This window comes from Dinoponera quadriceps, unplaced genomic scaffold, assembly GCF_001313825.1.
Source record: "Dinoponera quadriceps isolate SergipeBrazil2010 unplaced genomic scaffold, ASM131382v1 scaffold278, whole genome shotgun sequence".
NCBI classification, from domain to species: domain Eukaryota; kingdom Metazoa; phylum Arthropoda; class Insecta; order Hymenoptera; family Formicidae; genus Dinoponera; species Dinoponera quadriceps.
The window spans coordinates 1,294,362-1,320,354 of record NW_014554664.1 but is presented as its reverse complement, the minus strand read 5'-3'; the positions used below and the strand labels follow the sequence as shown (position 1 = coordinate 1,320,354).

The window sequence follows — 25,993 nt, the reverse complement described above, 5'->3', positions numbered from 1 at the left end:
TGATACGACGCGTCCGTCCTAACGATCCTGTTATTGACTAACTGCGAAACGCTACCATTTTTTCCACGGCTGTTTGCTACATCGCACGTCCCGCGTTAATGGTCTTCAACACCTATCTACGTGCTCTTTTTCCCTTTTATCTTTTCTCTTATTTTAACTTTCCCATAGCCAAGTGAGTTCGTCCGTTGAACGTCACGAAATCACTTTCGAGGAAGTCGCGAGTCGAGACGAGTTGAGTCACTCCATCCCGAGAAACTACGTGTATCCCGGCAGATGAAAGCATCAGAACGACGTCTGTTCGGAGGCGTTTCAGTTGGCCATCATTTCGAAAACTGTAATTCTGCCCGATCTCACGCTCGCGCCAATTTTGTACAGGGCGTGAAACTCGTGAGATCATTTCACGCGACATCAAACGCATATTCTCGCCTTTGACGAGGAATAATAATGTGATTCCTCGGAATAAAATGTGGCGAACGTCAAATTGAAATGTTGCGCCATTCGGCCGGTGAGAAAATGATAATTAATTGGGGAGGTAAACAAATATCCGAGAGAGTGCGAAAGAGAACAAGAGAGAAATCGAGATGCGCGTGTGCACTGTCGGGAAACGCGAAAGTTACAGCTGCCGCGTTACGCCGCGTCATTAGTGTGCGCGGCACGTGTTGTTGACAATAAGTGCGCTTAATTATGTCTACGTTGCGTTTGCTTGTCAATCGATGTGTCATCGAGAAACCCGCGAGACACCGGTAAGAAGATTCATAAATTGCAAAACAGCCCAAATAACGTTGCTAGTAAGAGTCCGCTCGGATTAATACGAAATAATATAATTCAAAATAGGAGGATAAAATTGCTCGGCAATGTTATGTACGTACCGGATCATTTTTCCGGACTTTCTACATACGCACGATACCGATATATAGTACTGGTCAATTTTCTCCACGTCAAATACAATCCTTAAATCCGCAATTAATATTAATTTTAAATATACACCTTCACCTGAATACACATACACCTTCAAATGAATTCTTTGAAATTATATAAACTATTATTAGTGTTACGAAAAATACTGCCTCAGCCGGAGAACGAACTCTGATTTCCTTATTTACCAGATAGGGCACCGTATCAATTCAACTAGCGAGACTTCGACAGTATTTATGCAATGCAATCATATAAGTTCGCCATTTATTTTACGCAGGTGCACAAATTTATTAATATCTAATTTCTAGATTCAGAAATTAAAAAGATATTGCAAGTCGATTATAAAATTGTTAAATTATTTTTCGTTTTAATTCAAGTTTATTTCATTTCTTTAATAATTTAGTATATTTTTTGATAATTCAAAATCCTAAATTTAATAATTTACTTATTCTTTATCAATTATAGTATATGATAATTATAATGTGTTGTATGATGTAAATGTGTATAATGTGTAATTGTAAAATTTTGTAATATAGTTACAAATTTTACAAAGTATAGTGAAAGTGTATAATTTCATTAAAAATATGTATTTTTCTACATCATTATTAAGTGTCAAATATTTTGGTTCCAAAAAAATCGGAAATCCATCAATTCTCGTTTTAATACTTATTAAAAAGGAATATACCACCAATAAACAATATAACAACAATAAAACAAAATATAAAGTCTACTATTGATATGCTGCACACATTAATATGCTATTCCCGAGTTTACAACTGCAACGAACCACATGACACATGACACCGATTCCAAGTGCAGAGAATCACGCGTGCGCGCGACACAGATTCCCAGCGGGACATCACGCTCGAGTTCGTTTGAATCTTACTCAAACTCAACAGCAAGTTGTGATACGGCACACCGTTCGATTCGGGTTTCGACGGTGAGATTTCGTAAAGCCCAACGACAGACAGACGACTGAGAGGTGTCGGATCTTAAAATCATTTCGGATCTCCCGAATTTCCGCTTTGCGACGGCAAAAATGCCCGGGAGGAGTGTCGATAAATTTACTCACCTGTTTGCCGCGCAGTTCACCACGGGGGGGGGCACGGAGGGAGATCCGGAAGGAAAATCCTCAGCGCGGCGCCCACGCGTCTGCCTCCGTTTTGTCTCGTCACGATTCTTTCTGAGCACGTCCAACACACGCGACACACACACGTGCACTTGTTATCAGTATTTATCGGTACACATCCGTCGAAAACACACGCGCGAAAAATACGTTCGGTGCAACACCTGTTGCACGATCGCGGCACGAACTGCCGCGAGGCTTGCCGCTGCGATTCCCGATCGTCATTTCGTACGGCCATCTAGCGGCAACTTCACGATACTGCGTGGCGCGTCCGGAGAGCGAGAGAGAGAACTGTTCAATGTGAGAACGATGATGTATTTTGCGCGGTGTTAATATGACAATTTTAACTTTCGTCGCTAAAAGTATCTTTTCGACTCTTCTGCGATCTCATATCTTATACCGGCCGACGTTTCCGATCGTATCGTGCTCGCTTGATATTCCGTCTTTCTCTCTTTTTCTCTTTCCAGCTGAAATCCGAATCTGCGTCAATAAATTCATCGATTGCTCTAACATATCTCGCACGATTTTTCATCTCACATCTCTCTTGTATTCTTCAATTCTTTCATGATTTAACCGAATTGTTATTTTATCTGTTTTTACTACTCGATATACGCAACAGAATATTTTCTTATATATACGCAACAGAATATTTTCTTATATATACGCTGATGCTCTGATAATTTATATCGATTATATTTTTGCCGTCGCAAATATAATGAATATCGATTACCTCGACTTCACGTGCATAACTATCGTCGAAATAATGAGGTTATGGGAAACGCGTCGTTTTTTCGAGCCGTAACTTATATATCAATCTTCCCCCTTCTTCCTTTTCGATATCCGGACGTATATTTATCGCGAGATGCGTGTATCGAACGTGGAAAATCCAAGAAGACGCAGAAAACCCGGCTGTTCATGCAGTGTAATATTTCTCATACCTTCTTACGATCTCCATCTTACCTCTTTCTTTCTCTCTCTCTCTCTCGATTTGTCGTGATTTGTCGTTTCGCGGCTCATAGCAGCGTTAAACTCGGGTCGTGCAAAAAGTGCGCGAAAGTGTTCGCCTGATATTCGAAATCTCCACCGGATCTATATTTCCTATTCGGACCATGTTAAGCCTTTCAGTTGAATACAAATGAAATAAATACACAAGTACGCAAATATACAAGTAAACAAATGTACAAGTGAAACTTATCGGAAAGTAGTAGAAACCAAAAGATCATAATCGAGAGCAGACATGTGTAACAGGTGTAATGTAACTAGGTCGAACAAGACAACACGCGTGATTTCCTCTTTTCGCAAAGATACCGGACACTCGGTAAGCTCCAGAAGAATCTGAAGAGAGAAGTAGTGAAAATTAAATTGATCTCAGGGAATCTGCAAGGGAAACTGAGCAACGAGATCACCCTAACGGTCATTATCCGTGAACTTGTAGCGAAACAGACGATCACTTGCCGACCAATGACAACGCTTGTAACCGTAGGCACCGACTAGAGATATTATGACGTCAGCCCTCGGGTGAATTTTAAAAAGAATGAAATTGACTACATTATCGGCATCTTTCTTAATCAGTTAATATAATTAATTATCAGAGCATCAGCGTATATATAAGAAAATATTAGTTTTATAATTTACAATTACTTCGATGTTCTGTCGGCCCCAGTGAACACCAACTAACAATAACATTACAGCAATGTTATAATTTCTCACTCAACGATGCAACTGTTGTGTACAACACATGTTATATTGCACTTACAGGTTATCGCTTTCATACATCGAGCAATACTTTAACTTAATTTCCGCGCATATTTTCACTATGTGCGAGAGTATTTGTAATTTTCCGTAATCAATACGATGTAAACTTTACAGAAAGAAGTCAGTTTATATCCAATATGAAGTTTTCAAATACGACATCTTAAATCTCAGTAACCGCGACATCTGATAGTGCTGGGAACGATTTTTCCGAAGAAATTATGCTGCAATTTATAGTGTTCACAGGCAATAAGCTAAGGATTTACTACACTTATTGATCCGGATTTACCTCGTCGGTGTCGTAGCCATAGAATCGTGCTTCTCGGTTGGTCCGTTAGATGGCGACTGTGCAGGCCAAGCAGCCCTCACAGAGAACGATTTCTATTAATTACTTTGTCAGGGGAGAATTATCATTGCGAATTGTGCATATTGTGCAACGGTAACGACGATATTTGGATCACCGAGTCGCGAACGAACTAGTCGGCGTTCACAGGTAAAGTTCAGGAATCAATATCGATACAATCGTTCGGACAACATTGTCCGTACAAACGCGCGCGCGCGCGTGGTAGCGTCGTCGGGACGATTCGAACTATGAGTCACGACGCGCGGCGTCGCGACGCCGCGTCGTCAGTCCCGACGCGTTTGCCGTGACGTGCGCGTTTCATCCCTTGATACCTGATTCCCGCCAAAAAGTCGCGCGGTACTCCGCGGTCATGTTCTCCTGGATATAAAACTGCGCTTGCGAGGACCCGACGCGCGCTGCTCCGTTGTAAGTGCAAAGGCGAAGTTTGAGAACGTCGCGGACTCCCCACGTCGACATCGTGAATCCGTCGCAAGGGGAGGAAAGACGCGTAGATACGCGCCTACCGGGAGTAATCGACGCGTTCGCGTAGCCGACGCCGACCTCGTGAATCGTTCACACGGCGATCGCAGGACGCACGTATTTTTCGTATCGCCAAGCAGGCCGAGAAAAATCTCCCCAGCAAACATAGAACATAGCTGCTGTATAACGTGGAAATAACGCGTAGTATAACGGCTGTTATACCTTATTTATCCAGCAAACAGCAACTGGCAGTAATATAACATCAATGTAACTGTTACGTAACACGCGCATTATATTGCATTTACACTGTTGAATGAGAAATTATAATATTGATGTTACGTTACTGTTAGTTTGTGTAATTTGCTGGAATGCGGAGGAAACATAATCGAGTGTTTGTATGCATGGTAACTGCATTTAAAAACGGTTAAATTGCTTTATTATTTACAAATTATGATGCAGAGAATAACAGCTATATAACTTAAATATAACACGTGTAGCGTTTGCATTACTTCTGTTGTATAATATTTGTTGTATGAATATATCACTATATGATCATTCGTTAGATGGCATCTATTTCTCGTATATAAAATATGTGTTAACACTAAAACTGTTAAATCAGTCAAACTGACCGGTTTATAATTTTTTCTTAATTTTTTTCTCAGTCTCTCTCGCGAAATATCATTAATGACGGAAAAATCAGATGGAAATCTATATGAGATTCTATGATCGCCTTTGAAGATTGGTGTCGAAAAGCCATGTCCTAGATAACAATCTACGTGAATTTCTATATGAATTTTTATACACCATGTGGATTTCTATGTAGATCTTCATGCATGGGAATATAAGATTTTTAATATCCTATATGGATTCACATAAGTTCCGTTGGATTTCCATAAGAACCTGTCTGAAAGTTTTTAACAAGATACCCACTTTAACGCGACCTCGAATTTCTTCAAAATTCTCACGATCATTTGTCATCGTCGCGTCTCTTTTCACTGCAACATCGCGACACTTTTATAAGCCACAAATTTACTTTATGTCGAGATGTAAAAACAACGGAGTTGGTAAATTAACGGAGTGTATTGCGACGTCGCCGACAAAGCGGAGTTTCTGTTCAACGGACGAAGCCCTCGGTTTGCGATCGATTTCTCGGCGAAGAACATCGATGCTCCGGTATATTGATGTAGTGGCATTTTCACATTGAAACGCGCATTCCCGAGCGACAAACGTTACGAAATCGAACTCTTCAATCGCAAGGTCACAGTATCAACATTCAGAATCGCACTTCTCTCTTTCTCGATCAATTTTAAACGGTTGCAATCGCGATTAACGCGCGCCATGCTACGTGAATCACCGGTAACCCACGCTGAACTTTTTGTTCGGGTCGTTCGACATTTTCTCTCAAAAATGAAACGTAATTGTGAAATACTCTCGAAATTATTTACTTAGTTTATTTTATGTTACTTATATTTTATATATTCTGTTACATTTTTTATATTATTCGACTCATTTGCATCATTAGGAGATTTGAAAAATATGCCAACATCACATATTGACAAATATGTCCTCCTAAAAGAAAAGTCATAACATCGATTTTTTTTTCTTTTAGGAGGACCCTTCTCCCCTCGGTTTTTCGTTCCTTTCTTTCTGTTAGACTTTATCAAATAAAACAGATAAAATAAAACTGAAAAGAAAAAAAACTGAAAAAATAATAAACCAGATAAAGACACGTGATTTTTGCGGACGAAATAAGTAGGTATCCCCGCTTCTGCTGCAAGTGGGTTAACAAATAAAATATGTTTCATAACTCACGTCAACATGGATCACCAGTGACCACCGGCCCAACGCGCGGCGTGAATGACGAGTCACGTAAAATTGATCCGGCGCACGGAGCGTGTTGAGCTTTTTTAATTCCTTCTTTCTTTCCACATAATCTTATTCTTTCTGTTGTTTCCAACGACTTGACGAACGGATGGCGGTTATAGCGCGTTGTTATAGCCATTACACGCGACTGGGTCAAACTTTAGGCCTCACTCGGTCAAGCGGTCAGCGCGTATCTACCCTTCGCGATCGCGAATTCGCCTTTGTGCGACTTTGTATCAGCCGCATTACGTGGCGGTGAAGTAAGACAGTCGGCTTTCTCAGCACGCACGTGCGCGTAATCGCCGCTCAAAGTGGAGAAATGCGGTGGCGGCAACGTGTAGAACAATATCGCGAACAAAAGGGGTCGGAAGTTTCTCGGAGGAAGAAAGGAAATCGCTGCGGCATATTTTGCGCCCGGTCGTTCACGTTTCATTGTTTCGATTTGATCGCGCGTCTTGTCACATAAATGTACACACAGTCGACAAAGTAAGGCGACAACGCTTTTACCTCGATGAACTTCAGTCGTACACAGAGAAAAATGCTGTTGTACAGTTGGCGTCACCTATTCTATACCATCTCTTGGACGGGAAATGATCTGATTTTCAGCCTTATTCATCCAACATCTAATTGAAACATCGATCTATTGAGAATCACTGAAAAAGGATCTTTTCCTATAATAAATATTACAACCTTTCTGTGACCGACTATGTACATAAATTTCAGTTTCGCGTAAGCGACGTCGGCAGACGCCTCGCGAGATCGCCGAGAAGATTGCTCGGGATCCTAACTAGCCGATAAAATAGATAGTTTAGCAATCCGATGGATAGATAAGATGACGATAAATTCCACCGGGTATCGTATCGTGCGAGAATCAATGGCGAGAAACGGCAGCTCGCACATTTTCGGGAATTATTGTGTTAACCGCCACCACTTGCTGATCGTTATCTCGTCTTCGTCACATACAAGGTGACGCGTGAAACCGTAGTTCACCCTTCCCGTCCCGTCTCGCTACGATGCGAACATCAATGGACGTTCGAGCGGTGGATCTTACAGCACTGTTGCCGCGCGTACGCTACGATAAGAACGCGTCGGAAGGTGTGCGTTGACGAGGTAGGGATCTCAGGTTCACGGTCAGCCGGCCGAAGGTCGATTGACGTAGCAGAAACCGCTGTCTAACAAGAGAGGGTGTTTCGGAGCCGCGGCTAGAGAGGTGGCCTGCCAACTAGTAGGCATTCGACGACGATAAATGCCACGTTTTATTGATAAGACAAGTAATGTCAGTTTACGATTATTTATGTCATCTGTTATCATTCATTATTCGGCTACCGAAGACCGGTTGCCCGTTTTTATGCCGCATCCCCANTATATATATATATATATATATATATATATATATATATATAAGTAATTATAAATATTTCATCGGCAAAAAATAAATATTTTTGAAACTTGGGGATAAAACTTCGTAGAAAAATTATTTGTATCGTTTAAAGTCGCATTTTTTTGTGAATTTGTATCCAACGTTTCGTGAACGTTTCAGTTCGCTTCATCGAGATTGTTTTCTTATATTAACGCTCGTTCGGTGTTTGGAAAAAGACTTTTGAATCGAATAAAAAACGTCTCGTCGACGTTCTGTATAATCGTGACGATTTTCTCCCGTAACTTCTTGACGAGAATTCGCCGGAAAAGATGCCAAAGCGAACGGACGTATTGTGATAGAGAAAAGAAAAGCGCACGGAGTACCGATGTGCTTGATTTCACGGATACGATTGGAGCACGATAATGCAAATTTGATGGGAATCGCGGAGAAAAATCAATGAAGCGCGCTCTTATTCCTGGAAACGAGTCACTCCAAATACGTGTTTGTTCAACCGGCGACTAAAATCGGCTCTATCTCGTCATTCTCTCGCGTGCTTCTTAAATTTTTAATTACACGACTAATTACGCGGCTTTAATTGCACTTAAACGATATGCCACCCGTTATCAGTTTCTTCGTATTGTGCAAGTTACACTACATAAAGTTACATAACCAAATTACATTTATATCGTACTATTTTTAGAACCGTTGCCTCGTTACACGTGGAATTACCGCGATAATCGCAATTCAATAATTATCGTTCATCTGTCGGTCATGTTGCGTACACACACACACATACACACGCGCGCGCGCACGACGTTTACTTTCGCTTTCGTGGTGTGTGTATGCGACACTATCGAGCGATATAATAGTACAAGTTAGTAACAGTCGTATATTTTGCAGTTCATGCAGCACCTATTCTCATCGCGCTTTAAAATTTCCCTCCTCTTTCTCCTCCTCTTTATAAGATCCCCGACAGATTCGTGATACAATCACACTCACACGTTGTACACGCGCTGATATTCTGTCTCGTTTTCAGATGTCCGAGTCCGTAAAAGTAGCGGTGAGATGTCGGCCTATGTCCAACAAAGAGCTGCAGCAAGGATGCCGAGTGAGTAATAAATTAACATGATCGCCTCCACGTGTCTTTATTTCTGAACAAAAAGGCGCGATAAAAACTTTTAATAATTTACATATCAGCGATAAAGAGAATGTAGAAACTCTATACTATAGGAAAGATATTTGATATTTGTCGCTATAACGGCAAGTGATATAATTATAGTAGGCATTTTTTTGTAAGTGCTTCAATACACAGCAAACTTTATCCGAAGGACATCCTGCGAACGTCTTTAGGACGTTCTCACGTAGGAAGTTCCTTAGGGATCTTTGTGCTACATGGATCTAATGATAATGATAATAATCTTATCCAGGTAGCAGTAACGATATTTTTACTAAACAATATTTTTTTGTTCTTCTATATTCTATATAATAAACAAAACAACAACATTAACAATATTTTTTGTTATCTTAATAAAAATCACAGTAAAAATATGTACATGCTCAGGCGACTTCTGAGAAACTCTTAAAAGACACCTGAAGGACATTCGAAAAAGTCTTTTACACACCTTAAGACTTCCTGAATACGTTTTTTGGAAGTTTCTGTTACCTGAATATGTGAATATTCTTACTATAATTTTTATCAGATCAAGGACAAAATTTCGTTGACGCCGAAAGTAATTATTCGGACAACGCAATATCCAAAATCGAGACATAGCACGTCTTTTGCTGTCTGGACTTCTTATATATTTTCAGTGGGTTAAACAATTCTTCTCTTCTCAGTGTCTTGTAACGCGCAATAAAGCGAAGGTATCGGATTAATTCCCTCGCACCTGCGTGTGCACTCGACTCTCCGCAACATACATATGGACGTTGTATAAGATGGATTCATCAATTATTTTTCTTTCGCTCGGTTTATCTCCGGTCTGCGGTCTTCGGCGCGAAAAACGTCATTGTCATATCGAGCGCGTTGTAGCCTAGCGACCACATCAAAACACGCGCGCTTGTCCACGCGCGGCGGATGTTGCACTTCTCGTTGCACTTTTTGCGTCGGCGGCGTGTCTCTTCGCGCTTTCCACGTGTCGGTCTTCAATCTAGATCCAATTAAACTCAGAGTGCCTTACTGGAAGTCGCACGACTCCATCTCCTTTTTTCTCTTAGGATCCGTTAAGTTAAAAAACGAGTCAAAAACAAAAATTCTGCGAAACAAGCTCCATGCATCGCTGTTAATTATATCTCCAATTATACCGCTCGTGAGAAGTGTCGTTCGATTCCGAGTCGAAATTTGGATGCTACTTTGATACTTTTAAGGATGCTTTGCGGCTACTTAAGTGACTTATAAACTAATGAAAGCCTACTTGGCCGATATTGACACTTAACTTCTCTCTCGAGCTAATAATTCTACAGATTTAATATTACCTCGGACAACCTATTTTGGCGCTAAAACAGCGAAAACTTAAGACATTATCAGGATCAAAGTAGGGATAAATTATATCGTCGGAATGTAAATTGGAACCTATTAAATAGAGGGACTTATTTCGCTATTTTATCTCCTACCGCGTTGTAGAATTCGAGAATTTAATACAGAGCCAAAAATGCCAACTAGAGATAATATTCACCATTCGGCTGCAAAAACTGCTGGATATCTCTTCAAAAGTTGAAGGATCCACGCGAAGAGCCGCTCGCGTGAGCCGTCGTGCCATTAAAAACGGGGGAAAAGTATAGGAGTAATAGGCATGTGCAAACACACATTTGCACACAAGCAGTCAAGCGTGGGCGGGCGGGTGGACGATAACGTGTACGTGCAGCACGTGTGTCGTCATTTACAGGAAAGATGGTAAAGAGTGACTTGGCCGGTATCGATTTGGCACATATTCGCCGCGCCATCGATAAACGCGCGTAAATGTTGTAGGCGACGCGCCGAGCACTTTCATCTATGTTACGTGCATCGGCGCGCCCGCAACGAGAGCGTACTTTCGCGATTCTTCGCCGTTCATCCGCTTGAAATTTCCAATTTCGTTTTTCCCGCGTCGAGAAAGCGAAACCACTCCCGACGCGACGTCCGTTGGTTCTTCTTGCATTTTCTTGTAGTCATCGTTTCACGTTAACGTCTTCTTTTCTAATCGCCCGGACAGCGAGATAATATTTCAACGATACCATAATGCGTGTGTTTCATTGAATTCTCATCGAACTCGCTTCGTTCTACGACCTTTCGAATTTCGAACGTACTCTTTGAAGCAAAGGCAGTCGAGACTCGTCCAGGCGACGTCGCAGGTACCGCCGCGAACGTAAAAAGGTAGACAGTGGTTAGCCGTGCGACGGTGTCCTCGCGGATCGTTAAATAGTTTATGCCTCGCCATGTACGTAATGTCAATCCGATGCATCGCCGCGATCCACCTACGACGTTTGCCTACGACGAGGTTGCCATCGACGAGGCGATGCGGCGCAGCCCGACGAGAAGAAAGGCAGTGTGTCAATGCGCGCCCAGGTCGGATATCTAACGCTCTTATCAGCGGCCGAGAATGCTATATCGTGTTCCACATTTAGCGCTAAACACGCCGACCGTACTCGTCCGATCGGCGTTCGTTTAACGGTGGATCAATGCTGTCCCACGCCACGAGAATTGCACGAGCGCATTTAACGCGCTAAATGCACCACGCGAATCGAGATTCGACGGGGGGTCGATGGAACTGCGATCCGCGACTGCACTTTTTCCCCGATGAACGTTTCAACGAGCGCCGTCGCGCCTTCTCAACCGTCGCTGTCTTAATTTTTAGATTCCACTCAGCGGAATTTATCTCAAATGACTCATCCTCGTTGTCGCTGATGATTCAAGTTAGGTTGTTGAAATAATTTCTCGTAGAAATTGAATGTATTCTTTCTTTCTCTCGCTTTTAACAACTTTGTTATAAAATTATCATTTAAATTTAAACTTTATCGCGTTCCAATTTTTCATTCAATTTAATTTAAATTATTTCAATTTCTATTTCCAGTGTTATCTCAACGACTGATTTCGAGTATATGCCAATAACAATAGCGATGAACTGTTAAATTTAAAACGATTAATTCTGAAAATTTAACACAACTGTTAAATTACTTCAATTTCTCTGTTAAATTTTAATTGAAGTCATTTAATATGATAATATTGAGAGAGAAAGGAGCGCAATTACGTGTTAAAGTGAAATCTAACGAAGGTGGGGAGAAAGGAATACGTAGTAAAAGATTCCGATATGAAAATAAGGATGATTTGAAACTAGGTCAGATTAAATGTTTAAATTGTTCATTCCTTTACAACCGTGGGACAGTCCATATGCGAGGAGTCAAGTCAAAGACGCTTCTCTCTCTCTCTCTCTCTCTCTCTCTCTCTTTAGCTATAAGCTATTTAGATGCAATTAGATGCACATAACAACTTCGACTTCCGTGCACGAGAGTGACTGTTTAACGAACCCTTTATCGCAATTTTGTAATCATATAATTGATCATAAGCCGGGATATAATTTCGTCCCGTTTGAGTTTCGTAGGCGGACTGCATTATGCATTCCCACACGGCTGAATTTTATATTCGTGGAACTCGTCTTTCCGCGGAACTCGTCTCATTAGTGAGTCACCCACGTAGTTTCCAATATCCTTCCGTTTTCGAGCACATTTTTTACCGCATGAAGTACAACAATTTTCGCATCGATCTTACACCGTGATAAGATTATCGTATTCAGGTCATTCTTGGAGCGCGAAGATGAGAAGTATTGATTACACCGTTCGCCATCGCGATTTTAATCGTCTATTCGCATTTGTTTTTCCCGTGTCTGTTGCATTTGCCGTGAAACTTCAACGGCAGTCGCATATTCCGATTCGACGAGTCGAAAGTGTCGAAATGTGAGAACCGGTTCTCTAATTACAATTATTCCATGAAAGTAGCAATTCTAATGTACAATCACATGCACATATGTTTATGAGCAAATTTAATTTCTATAAACATCAGAAATTTCAATCTCTGATGTCAATTATAGTTATAAAGACAAATTGGATTCCTTCTTTAACTGACACAATACGCGAGCAAATTAGCGTTAAAATGAAAATATCGAAAACGTGCAAGTCACGTCTTTAATTAAAATTCCATAAAAGAAATAAAAATTCTAACTACAACAAATCATTTTGCCGATCATAATTCATGTTGTTATAAAAAAATCTACTATAGTAGTTATAAAAATAGGATTTATCTCTCCATTTTATATAACTAACAATATAATTAGTGCTAATAGAATGGATAAAAATAACAAAAATGTAAGAGCCATATTTCTAATTAAAATTCTTTCAAAGAATTCCAACGAATAATCGTTTTCACGATCGCAATTCACTTTCATGTCAGACAATGATAGTGATAAAAATAGAAATGCTCTCTACAGCTTATAGAATTAACTTTAATGCGACAGATAAAAATATTGATTGCACTGTTCTCCATCTATTCCCGTCACCTGTACGCGCTTATTTTTTTTTTTCTTACCCACTCCGTGCGTCATATTTGTCGCAGAATGTAGTGACGATCGATCCACTGACGAAATCCTGCACATTGGAAAGTTCCGCCGCCGCCGGAAGCGGGAAGGTATACCAATTCGACGCCGCCTTTGGCACGTCCGCTACCACAGAATCGGTGTACGAAAACGTCGGCTCGGTGATCGTCGAGGCTGTTTTGGAGGGTTACAATGGCACCGTGTTCGCTTACGGGCAGACCGGCTGTGGGAAATCGTTCACGATGCGGAGCTTCATCGAACGGGCGCTGGAGCATCTGTTCGAGGCAACTTCGACCGCCAGTTCCGAAACGAGGTATCACGTTCTCATCTTCTTGTATTAGTAAAATGCGCAGCAACTGACGCTATTTTAATCGTATAAAATAATAGAAAATGATTATTAGAGATTATAGAATTTATAGAATCATGATGGAAATTTTAGTATTAGAATTTACTTTTGGAAAATTTAGTTTTGATAATTTTATATAAAGAAAATTACTAGAAAGAGAACAGAAATATGAGAGTAGGAAAATAGAAAAGTAGAGAATTCACAGAGAACTATCCTGAAACTGGAATTTATTTGCAATTGCTGTAAAATTGCTGTATCAAATATATCAAACATATTATTATTAACATATCGTCATTGAAATCATAAGAATTTAATGCATCTGTGCACAATGTACAGAGAAAAACAGTTATATATTTTAATAACATAAAAAGACATTAAAATCAGTATTGGAAACTTCCCGAGGTAATATCAAGCAATTCGTAGCTGAATTGCAAATCATTTGCACCGGTGTTCTTAATTAAGAAAATTCAAGTCAGCGTCATAAACATACTTTGAGAGTAGAGCTCGCAATAAACTTCCCGATTTCTATTTTCAGGTACTTAGCATTGCTGAGCTACCTCGAGATCTACAACGAGCGGCTGCGCGACCTGCTGCAAGACGACACCGGTGAGAGTCTGACACTGAAGGAAGATCCGACGCGAGGCACCTACGTTGCAGGTGGCCTACGCGAGGTCACGGTGAAGGATGCCGCCGAGTGCACCGCGCTGGTGCATCAAGGTGACCAGAGGAGAGCCGCGGCCGCAACGAAGATGAACGCGGCGAGCTCGCGTAGTCACGCGGTGCTGACGTTGTCGCTGGAGGCTATCGCTATCAACGACGACGACAGGCACGGCAACGCCATCAAAAGGGGTCGGCTGCACTTGGTCGACCTCGCCGGTTCGGAAAGACAGGCCAGAACCGGTGCAACCGGCGATCGGTTGAAGGAAGCAGCCAGCATCAATCTCAGCTTGTCCGCGTTAGGAAATGTCATTAGCGCCTTGGCTGCCGGCAACGGACGCCATGTCCCATACAGGTACGAATATCCTTCCGTCTGCTGATAATTAAAATTGTAATTTTTATTGTGAAAAATGAGAATTCCAAATATGAAGTTGGCCCCCTATCTGTAAAGTTTCTCGCGGCATCCTGCTTAACTTTGATCGTTTTCGATTTTTTAACGATTTTTAACGTTAGGTAGCCCACTGTGAACGTTTAATAGTCGAAATTCTAGTTGTTATTAAAAAGAAAAATTGCAAAAGATGATAGATTATTATTTAGTTATAAAATTAGCAAAGAAAGCGCGTCATTACAGAATTTCCATTAGAATCCTTAGAAAAGTAGATAAATTTATTAAAAGATTTTTGTGTAAGATGTAATCAATTGTGCAAGTAATGATTTTTATTCTTCAGGGATAGCAAGCTGACGAGGCTGCTGCGCGACAGTCTGGGCGGCAACGCGCGAACTCTGATGATCGCGTGCGTGAGCCCGAGCGACGTCGACGCTGAAGAGACTCTGAGCACCCTGCGCTACGCGGCCCGTGCGCGTTGCATCAAAAACAAGCCGGTGGTGAATGAGGACCCGAAGGATGCGCTGTTGCGGCAATACCAGTTGGAACTTCAGCGTCTGCGAGAGATGCTGAACTCGAGCGACCAATCGATCGTGGGACAGGACTTCCAACGGGAAGCGGATGAGGAGGCGGACAGTTTGAGGGAGAAGCAATACCTCGAAGAGGTGGAGAGGCTGAGGAAAGAGTGCGAGAACTCGAACCTGTCGGCGCAGAAGCTGAAGGAAGAGCTGGAGGCTCTGAAGTCTCGCCACGAATGGGAATTAAACGATGCCGGTGAGATCGTTGGCGCCAAGGAGAGCGAGGTCCTGAACGAGTTGGGCCAGGAACGAGCGGAGAAGCGCAGGAAGAAGAGGGAGGCGGCGATGCAAGATGTTCTGAAGAAGCTGGAGAAGCTGACGATCGGCGGCGAGGCGGTCGGCAATACGGAGGTGAAGAAACGCAGGGAGAAGAGGAGAAAGAGGCTGGAGGCTCTCGTAGGAGCGCTCGAGGCTAACGACGCCAACAGTAGTGTCTTCCAGGTCTACGGCCAACTGAGGTTCGTGCTCTGTATAATCTGATTTTCGAAAGTAACATCTTGCGAAACACGTCTGACGAAATACACTTGCGAGCAGGTCTACAGAGGACGCGCTGAAAAGGATGGCGAAGAGGGTGAAACAGCTGGAGTCGGAAGCGGTGGATCTTCAGGCGTCGTGGGACGCCGAACGTCGCGACCTGCTGCGCAGGGAACTGCTCACGTCGCAGCTGTGTGACCTGATGGTGCCCCAGCTCCGTCCGGGTTGTCCGTTCCGCGATATCGCCGCAGTGAGAGCGGCGGCGACGTGGTGCGACGAACTCGGCCGATGGCGCTTGCCGGATGTATCGCCGCACATCCCCCTGCCGCCGGCCCCCGTGTCGTCGCAGAGGGACACTCTTCATCCAGGCGGGATCACACCGACCAAGGCGGACCTGAACAACAACAGTAACAACGGCAACAGCAGCAATGACGACGAGATTGCCGAGGAAAACGACGAGGACGGCGGTAAGAGCGGCGGCAGGAAGAAGTTCGACATCGCGGACATCTACTTCCGCAGGAAGAGGGTGGATACACTTCTGGCGCATGCCAGAGAGGTGAAGAATAAGAATTTCGGTGAGTCCGAGTTCCCGGGATATCCCGCGATCTTCGTCGATGCATTTCACATTTCGAGATGTTAAACTTTCCGCGATTTAATACACGTCGAAATTCGCTGCACAATTCCAGGGTCGGGGAAGAACGCGTTGCTCGTAACATCTTTACTGTTACGAATTATTTTTCTTATCTACGATTTGGTAACTTGGTTATTTCTCTCTCTTTTTCCTCTATCTTTTTTATTTTTTTTTTTTTTATAACTATAAGAAGTTATTTTTCAAAGTTAATAGTTAACAGTGAACGGTAACGAATTATGTTTAAATTACTAATAGCTGTGCCAACACTTCGGAATCCTACCTGTAATCTTACATATTATAAAACAGGATAAAACGGAAAATGTTTAATGATTTGCAGATATGTATGCGCGAACTCGGGCCGGTTGCACGTGTGCTCTCTCATGTGTGCCTTTGCAGCGGCAACCTGGCATACTGCTCAATATATTGATGCAACACCCTGTATATACTACAGGGTGAAGTATACATGATGTACATATTACAGAATTGAAGTATTGCTCAATACATGGCGGGAATAAATTTCAAAATTGACATGTTTCACTGCCAGCGTAAATATTCGTCCGATACAGAGATTTTGCATTTTATACATACATATCGAATGTATCGATGCTCCAATCGGGAATATATCAAAGAACATTTTCATACTTTCTCAAGTCAATTTGAAGGTCTCAGAAAGATACGAAAGTTTGTGGAAAAATTTTTTTATATATATTATAGTTAGATTTTCCATTAAATATATATTAGACATGATGAAACAGGGTAGTACACATTCATCGCATTCACATTCATATCGCAATTCTATTTGTGCGAGATGTACGTAGGTAGCTATTTATATTTCCGGCCTTGGTAGCAGTAAGTGTTGCCAGGCGCCATCTGACGTTGTCATGTTGGAAACTTGACATTGTTGAACGTAAGAACATAAGAACACATTGTCATTTGAGCGCGGTTGTGTTGTTTACGGTTGTGTTGTTTACAGTGAATGGAAAAATTCATGTCGGGCAAAAAATGGAATTAACTCGTGAACATTTTCGTGCGATTATTTTTCATAACTTTCGACGTGGATTATCAAGACAAGAGTGCATCGATGAACTTAATTCTTTATACAGCGAGAAATCATACCATCCTACAGCACTGTAAAAAACTGGTGTAACGAATTCAATCGTGGCCGACGTTCGCTCCAGGACGTGAAGGTCGTCCAAAATCGGTTGTTGTGCCAGAAAATATCGATGCTGTGCGTGAACTGATAAAGCAAATCGTCATGTGACATACCATGAGATTGAGACATCTTTGGGCATTAGTATGACAAGCATCAATAAGATATTGCATGAACATTTGTCCGTAAAAAAAATTTGTTCGCGTTGGATCCCGCATAATCTTACAAACGCTCAAAAGGAGACTCGTATTGATTGGTGCAAGGAAATGTTGAAAAAATACGTTCAAGGTGCATCAAAGGCTGTGTATAACATCCACACAGGTGACGAATCATGGACCTATGCATATAAGCCCGAAACAAAACAGCAATCGACTGTATGGGTCTTCCAAGACGAGTCAAATCCAACAAAAGTTGTTTGTGGAAGAAGCACATCGAAGCAAATGTTTGTCTGTTTCTTCGGCATTACCGATCACGTGGCGACAGTGGCGTTAGAGCACCGTAGGACGGTCAATTCTGAATGGTACACGACCATTTGTTCGCCAGAAGTCATCGGAGAAATTCGAGAAAAGCAGAAGAAGAGGCGAATCATTCTTCATCGTGACAATGCGAGCTCTCACACATCGGGTCAAACAAAGGAATTTTTGACCGGCCAAAACATCGAATTGATGGGTCATCCGTCGTACAGCCCTGATTTGGCACCCAATGACTTTTCTTTGTTCCTGCACATCAAAAATAAATTACGTGGTCAACGATTTTCGACACCCGAAGAAGCGGTTGATGCATTCAAAACGCATGTTTTGCAGTTACCTAAATCGGAGTGGAAAAAGTGCTTCGAAAATTGGTTCAAACGCATGCAAAAGTGTATTGATCATCATGGAGAATATTTTGAAAAACAATAAAACCAATTTCGATCATAAATATTTGTTTTTTCATTATTAGGCCAGAAATATAAGTAGCAACCCTCGTATAATCAGTGAGACGACGGTTGCAACACTTTTGCCTACAAGCTTTCCAGAATATATTACGCGTCAAATGAGGAAATTAATGTTTGAAATCATTCTCAAGAGATACATTTTTTTATCGGATACGTTATGTTCATCGAAACAAACGGTTTTACGACTGTTTTATGACTGAGGTATGCGAAATACAAGAAAATTAGCGCTAATGCGTCAGAGTTTACGTAACATAACATATTAAGAATCGCTTCTCGACATTCATCATCAACATTCTCTTAACAGCTAAACCGGCAAAAGCATTCGGACACGTATACTCTTACCTTAATTACCCCGGAACTTTTACTTAATTCGACATAACGGGGCTTTCTTACATTGGCAGTATCACGTCCGAATGTTTTACCCGTTGATTATGCGCTGTCCGAGAAAGCAGTCATGGGCAATTAACTTCGCAGTAACTGAGTTAGCAGAGACGCACAGAAACCAGATCTCACGGTAAACGGTTCTTTCTAGTCAACTTGTCCAAGGTTGAACGCTAAAAGCGGTCAGCGTCCGAACTTCCGCGTTATGCCCGAGTGACCTTTTGAAAGAACCTCGCGAACCTTGCGCAATCTCCCGTTAATGCGACGATATTGTATTATCAGAACTAGGTAGCCGGCTGAGCAGGTCCGGCGGTTCGGAGGACGCGGCGCCCATTGCAGGCGGCTACTTGCAACTAAATGCTTTGAACCTGCAAAGCAGCGCGCCAGTGCTCGGCGAGATCAGCAGCGGTAGTTACAGCCCGAACCAACGACGGTCCGCCATACGGGGTGGCTGGGTCGACGAGCAGCTGCCCAACCGGACCTACAACTCCTTCGTCGGCACCGTGAAGAAGCCTCCGCCTCGCATCCTGGAGGCCTTGCCCTCGTATCCGCAAGGCAACGCGCCCTTCAAGTCCTCCGTTGGAGAAACAACCTTGAAGGGGTATGTCTGCCTAAATCTTTATTGGCAGAAACCCCACTAGGAACTGAATCTCATGGTTGTCCAGCCGCGATGTAATAAATTTATGCCTAACATCGTTGCTATCCGGTAAAGAAGAAATCATTAACACAATGCTATCACAATGATATTTTATAATATATAACGTTTTTAAATATGTAGTTCTTAATCTTGCATACAACGTCATTGTTAACAATATTTCGGTCGAAACGTTAAAAATAATGTTTCTACATTATGATTTTAATATTTAAGAATATAATGTAATCAGGTGACGATTCAAAAACATTGATAAAATATTATGTGAAAATGTTTATGAAATCCACATAAAATCAATGTTTCACAAGATTGATTTAACGTTTCTTGCTTGCTGGGCAGTTAGTAATGTAATGCTCACTTCTAATAACTGGAATAAATTAGTTGACGGTTAAAAAAACAAATTGCAGTTACGAGATGGAAAATCATAATTAATTTGTATAAATGTTAAATATGATCATTTGTTTTTTTTTTTTATTTTTATGGAATAACGTAACCTCAGTTTTGATTTGTCACCTCATTTTTAAATGCCAGTAACGGACAGAGATATTGTAATCGTGTGAATTGGAAAATTGGTTATAAATCTAACTTAACTTAGATTCTTTTATAAGCTTTAAGTAAGTTTATCTAATTTGTATATTCTGAATACTCTCAACAGAATATCTGAGCGAGGACTGCCGTCGAGATTAATACACGACAACGACGACTATAGTAACCGTCATCATCCGTTCCATATCGGGCATCCTATTTCGCCGACTTACTGACGAGTAAGCCGGTAACTTCGTCGAAGATCCGAGACCCTGGCTGTGTTGAAGAGACCAACAGAGAAGCTGTGTACGAGGTATATAATATGCGAACAAATAAATATGTACTGTATAAATTTTAAGGAGAGGGCATGAAGTTTTTGGGAAAAAAAATCGAAAACGTCAAGATATATTTTAAATGTTTAAGATCAATTCTACGAGAGTTACAATTTCGTTATCATTATTTCCTTCCATATTCAAAATATAATTAAAATTCGCGCACGACACGGATCTCGAAGAATACATTTTTTCTTAAACGTCGGCATAAATTTCAGTTTTTACAAAAGGTACGACATTTCATAAGTGATACATGTGCGAGCTGAAAAACAACTGCGAACGACATCTGTCAGAATTTCACTACGAAATTATGTATAGACTCAATACCTTCCAAAGATTTACTAAATAAAGCCTCTACTTGTTTGCGTAACAGTCCATCCGTACGTTCGCCTCTTGAACTTCGGATTGTTTTTATGTAGCTTCTTATCCTCTATCTCTAGTTCTTATGTAGCTCTTCTAATGAGTGATTTCTATACAGTGTGGAGAAGCAGGAGTCAAGGCGCCGATGTCTGTAGCAAAAACTGTCGTTTCAACGTCAAGTGAAAAATTGAAAAGTGCAAATTACGAGACGTCATGTTCTCGCTCTGAATATATATATATATATCATGATCTCCTTTTTAACTGTAGAACTCGACGATGCGCGTGAATATTCCGAGAAACATTGCTTCTCGTTTTCGTTTTACATTCTCGTATCCTGGAATGGACATCTTTTGACGCTTAAAAGATTTCTCGAATCGAGAAATATAATTTTTACGAGCGCTAGCTAGTCGAGTTTCTGTTCGATAGCAATATTTTTATATCGCCGAAATGACGCGCGTACAAATTTTACGAGGTGGCCTTTTTTCACGTACCTGATCTGATCTGCCTCACTTAACGGGCCTAAAAGTGAGAGTTCGGAAAGGAAACTGCGGAACAATTTCAAGCGAGTATACGGAACGTGCGCGTACTGAGTGGCGTATGATGAAGCAATCGTGTCTCAATATGTTACATTCGCCGCTTGAAATAACGTATTTTAATAGTATGAAAAGTATGAAAAGAAAGAGAGAATCAAATGTTTAAATTAATATTTTTACTGTTACAAATTAACACTTTACTGTCGGATGACGTAGTACCACGTCTTCTCAAAAGCAAAAGCTGAGAGCGGTTGATGTAGTAGTACATGTTTCTTAAATAAAAACTAGAATAATAAAAAAAACAAGGGAAATCAATTTTTCTATATATAAAGCTTGACAAGTAAAAATTAAGTAATACTTTCTAAATATTTTTACAGCACCTGAAGTTGTATATTTGTTAATTTTTGTCAAACATGCTTAGGATATGATGAAACTTGTCACTATATTGTTATATCTTACTATCTGACGTGTGGGCTATCAGGTTCGCAAAGATTGATTGAAACCCACGTGTAATTCAAAGAAAATAAACTTTATTTTACTAAATTATATAAATTTGTTGTATCAATTTTTCTATTCTAAGATTTTATTTCTTTATGAGTTGTATTTCAGTTTATGTAACAAACATTTTAATATATAGATAAGAATTTTTTTTAATTAAATGTATCGTATCGTTTATTATTTTTTGATTTAGAAACAGACGTAATAATATTTCATAATCTTTTTCCCAAAGAAGGTCCCCGCTCTCAATGTTATACATGTTACAAATATATCTCGCCCTGAGCGTGTAACCTTAAGTTAAACTTTTCCGCCAGCAAAGTGTTAAGAACCGAATTAAGATAATATTGATAATAATATTGAAACAAGTTATCAAAAATCATGCAGTATTTTTATCGTTATTTTTTTTTTCTACAAGATAAAAATTATCATGCTTCACTTATCTCTGGGGAAAAAATCATAACTTTTTATTTATTAATCTTATTTATTTTTCTAATAAACTTCTTATTTATTTTTCAACGTTAAACTCTTTTATATCCTTAATCCTAAATTCAAGATTAAATTTTTATATATCCTTAATTTATTTATTTGTCTTCTATATTCTATATACCTACTTTCATCAAAAAACATTAATATACATTAAATATTCAAAATATATTCTATTTATCACACTTATTTATTTATTTATTTATACCTTTAACATACAAAATTCTTTAATACAATGAATGTTTGAGATAAGTATAACCAAGGAATGATATTGTAAATTATAAATTATGAACATTGCTTATATTGATCTCTTCCAATTCTTGTCACATTACTTAATGGCTGAAGATAAATTAGAGATTTGCTTCTTCGCGCGCGCTACCCGGTATAGCGTATGCTCTATTCTGCCGAGTAGAGCGTCCGAAATTTATCGTGCGCCGGTCGGATCGTAAAAACTAGATATCGAGGGAAACTACGGGAAGGAAAGCTGTTAAACGTTAACAGCTCGGCGATTCCACGAATTGTTCGCATCGGCCGACTCGATTCGCTGAATACCGCTGTTGATATATCACGTAGTTACGATCCGGCCCATTGTAAGATGCGAGGCGCCATTGTGTCGGTTTGTCTTTCCCGATTTCTCCGGTCGAACATTTTTTATCCTTATCGAGAGGTAGCCTGAAGGACCAAAATCGACACGAGCGTTATTCTTAAGCCGCTATGTGTACAAAGATCATGTAAATATATAAATATATATATATATATATATGTATATCTGTTGTAAATATATATCTCTATACGTATTATGTAAGATACATCGTGTTTACCAATCTTTTGCCATTAAGCATATCCGCTATCGAGCTGCGAATCGAGCACATTATTTCAATCGAAGTCATTATAATGACTATCGATTTATAAATACGCGGAATTATCTTCCTTTATATCGGCATAATATATATGTAATATATAGCCTTTAGCATTTTGCTAACGTAAATAACCAGTAACAAGAAGATGAAGAAAACGTAATAGCCTTAACACGTGGCACAATGAGTACGTTAATGTTCTCTAATCCTACATTTAATCACGGATATCTTACTTTCCAACAGATCGATAGTCGATAAAAATTCTCTAACAGCCATATTTATCTCTAACTATACGTTTGTCACGGCTGTTGATTAATTGAGAGAAAGGGAATATGTTCGAAGTGACATTTTGGTAGACATTTCGTACGCAGTAAAGGAGACATTTATCACTTGTAACGTGCAATTGACAGATGAAAGGCACGAATATTAAGGTTAGATATTAATATATAAAATTATTATAAATAATTCATTAACATTTCTGCTGATTGCGTACTGCACGTGGACGGATAACATTCTTCATACTACGCTTGCAAAACGCGAAGACGTGGAAATGACACTTCTGTTTTAACCCTTAGCTGACACACGTCAAAATAATAACATACGTGCTATAGGGGGTATTTTGGATCCCAGCGAGAAAAAATGTGTATAATTGTTTTATTTATCAATATTGGGTCAAGCCTCGACTAATACTAGGTGACGCCACAGAACCAAATTTGGCGCGCAGCTATGAAAAATTTGCGTTCAAAAACACTCTGGGGTACTTTTAACCCCGTGTGTCAGCTAAGGGTTAAATATGTCCCTGCTGCTCGATTAATCAACAGTCATGAGAAACATGTAACTAAAAGCAATGTTAAATTATTAATTTAATATGTCGTTCATGCTTCTTTCAATAATTAATAAATCTACTTTTTCTGTTCAGAGTGAAACAAATGTATAACTGAGCGTTGGAGGAAAAAAGGTTCTGGTGCAGCTAACAAGAACAGACCTGATAAATAATAAATTAACGCGCGTTGATTGTACACGCTGATTTCCATTAATTACTGTCTCTGTTTTACAAGAAAGTATACGGTAACATGTCGGGAATGCACAACCTAAAAAAGAGGACTGTAGTATGTTAAAGTAGATACAAAAAGATATTGCACAATTACTTAATAATGGGTCCGGTCGCCTCCGTTGTAAATTATAGCTTGACAATTGCGTAAGAGTAAAGATAGATTTCCCTCTTGGTTTGTGCTTTATATGAGACCATACATTCCCAATTGGATCTCTGTTGAGAAAAAGCCGGATGAGAATCTATATATGAAATCCATAAAAATCCCATAGTTGCTCTTGGAGTATGTAAATTAACGAGACGCGTCTACTGATATAACATTATGACGCCTTTCGCACAACAGTGATACAACATATTATCGATACGATGGAAAATTCCTAATAACCTGCAATAAAATACGTTGAGATCATTATACGGTTTCCATGCGCAAATACACGCGCTCGTCATTGTCGCGGACGTCCCAGACCGCTAATAGAGTCTCTCGGATTAACTAGTTCTCGGTAATGACTTGTTGTGCCGATAAATACTACATCGCGCGGAAAAACGGTCCGAAGCGTCCCGGCGATTTTTGCCAACACTTGCGTCACTTACGCGCGCGATAATTACTGCCGCGTAACGATCATCCGAACGAAGATCCACGCTCCACTCGGCGCACTTTCGCGAGTAAGGAAAACCGAACGATGACCGTGCACGTGAACGGCGCTCCCGCGAACGGAGAACCGATTTCTTTCTTTTCGGCGGAAGTCGAAAGAAAGAGGTGAGGAGGGACGCGCCACCGGGTGATTTACGTAACGGAATACGGTATGTACAGTCGGCGTTATGTATGCTGTACCATTCCCTAGATCGAAAATCATACAATTTTCAGCCTTACACATGTGTAGGTCAAAAAACGATTAATATACAGTGAGAATGTCCAAAATAAATGTTCTGTTTATTCTCAGACATTTATTGATTTATTTATTTCCACGAGAAAATCACTTAACATACAATGAGTGGCCAAGATAAATGTAGAGTGACTAAGAAGTGGTACTGTCAATTATAAACTATAAACTACATATATTTATTATATCGATCTCTTCCAATCTCTTTCGTATTAATCAGAAGGCCGAAGGCAAATATATATATGGTAATAATTAGAGCCATTACAACTCTATCGTTATAATTAGAATCACTCATACGATTTTCAACCATATTACTTGTGCACAAGGCTGAAAATCGTGTACTTTTTCGTCTAGGGAATGGTACAACATTGTCAAGTGTGAATCGACATAAAAAATGCATATGAAATCTCATAGTTGCTCCTGGAGATTTGGGTCGGAAATCCAGGTTCCAAAAATTTGTTCGACCGAGTGACGCACATATAGAGGAATTTATTAGACTACTTGAAGTACATTAATTAAGTAACCGACCTTGTAGCGTCGTGTCGACTTTGTATCCTGATTGTCTTCTAAGAGTTCCGCATTCGAAATTTTCAAAGGCACGGCGCAAATATAAATCTGAGTGAGCGGAATGTTACGTGGCGTGGACGTCTTACGTTCCTCTTCTCGCTATTCTTCCGTTGTCGCATTTATTTTGTATCTAGTTCTCTTTTTATTTCTCTCTAACATCATTGGGAATTTCTATTGTAACATTCGTAGGAAATCTGGAGGAAACCGATTACAAATGTAAGGTGTTATTGTGAAATTGTGAATAATAATTCAGTGGAAAACATGAAAAAAGCAATATGGACAACTTTGTATATAACAATCCATGTGAATTCCTGTATG

At 40.3% G+C, this 25,993-nt stretch overlaps 1 protein-coding gene across 1 annotated transcript; it reads left to right on the top strand.

Moving 5' to 3' along the window:
- Nucleotides 1–4,439: 4,439 nt before the first annotated feature.
- On the top strand, nucleotides 4,440–21,673 carry LOC106740656 (osmotic avoidance abnormal protein 3-like). Its single transcript, XM_014611918.1, has 9 exons — nucleotides 4,440–4,562; nucleotides 8,876–8,947; nucleotides 13,421–13,713; nucleotides 14,282–14,758; nucleotides 15,132–15,824; nucleotides 15,901–16,415; nucleotides 19,219–19,537; nucleotides 20,244–20,426; nucleotides 20,924–21,673. Exons 2-8 carry the CDS (start codon nucleotides 8,876–8,878, stop codon nucleotides 20,347–20,349), a joined length of 2,475 nt encoding a protein of 824 aa, XP_014467404.1. The 5' UTR covers nucleotides 4,440–4,562; the 3' UTR covers nucleotides 20,350–20,426; nucleotides 20,924–21,673.
- The last annotated feature ends 4,320 nt before the right edge of the window (nucleotides 21,674–25,993 follow it).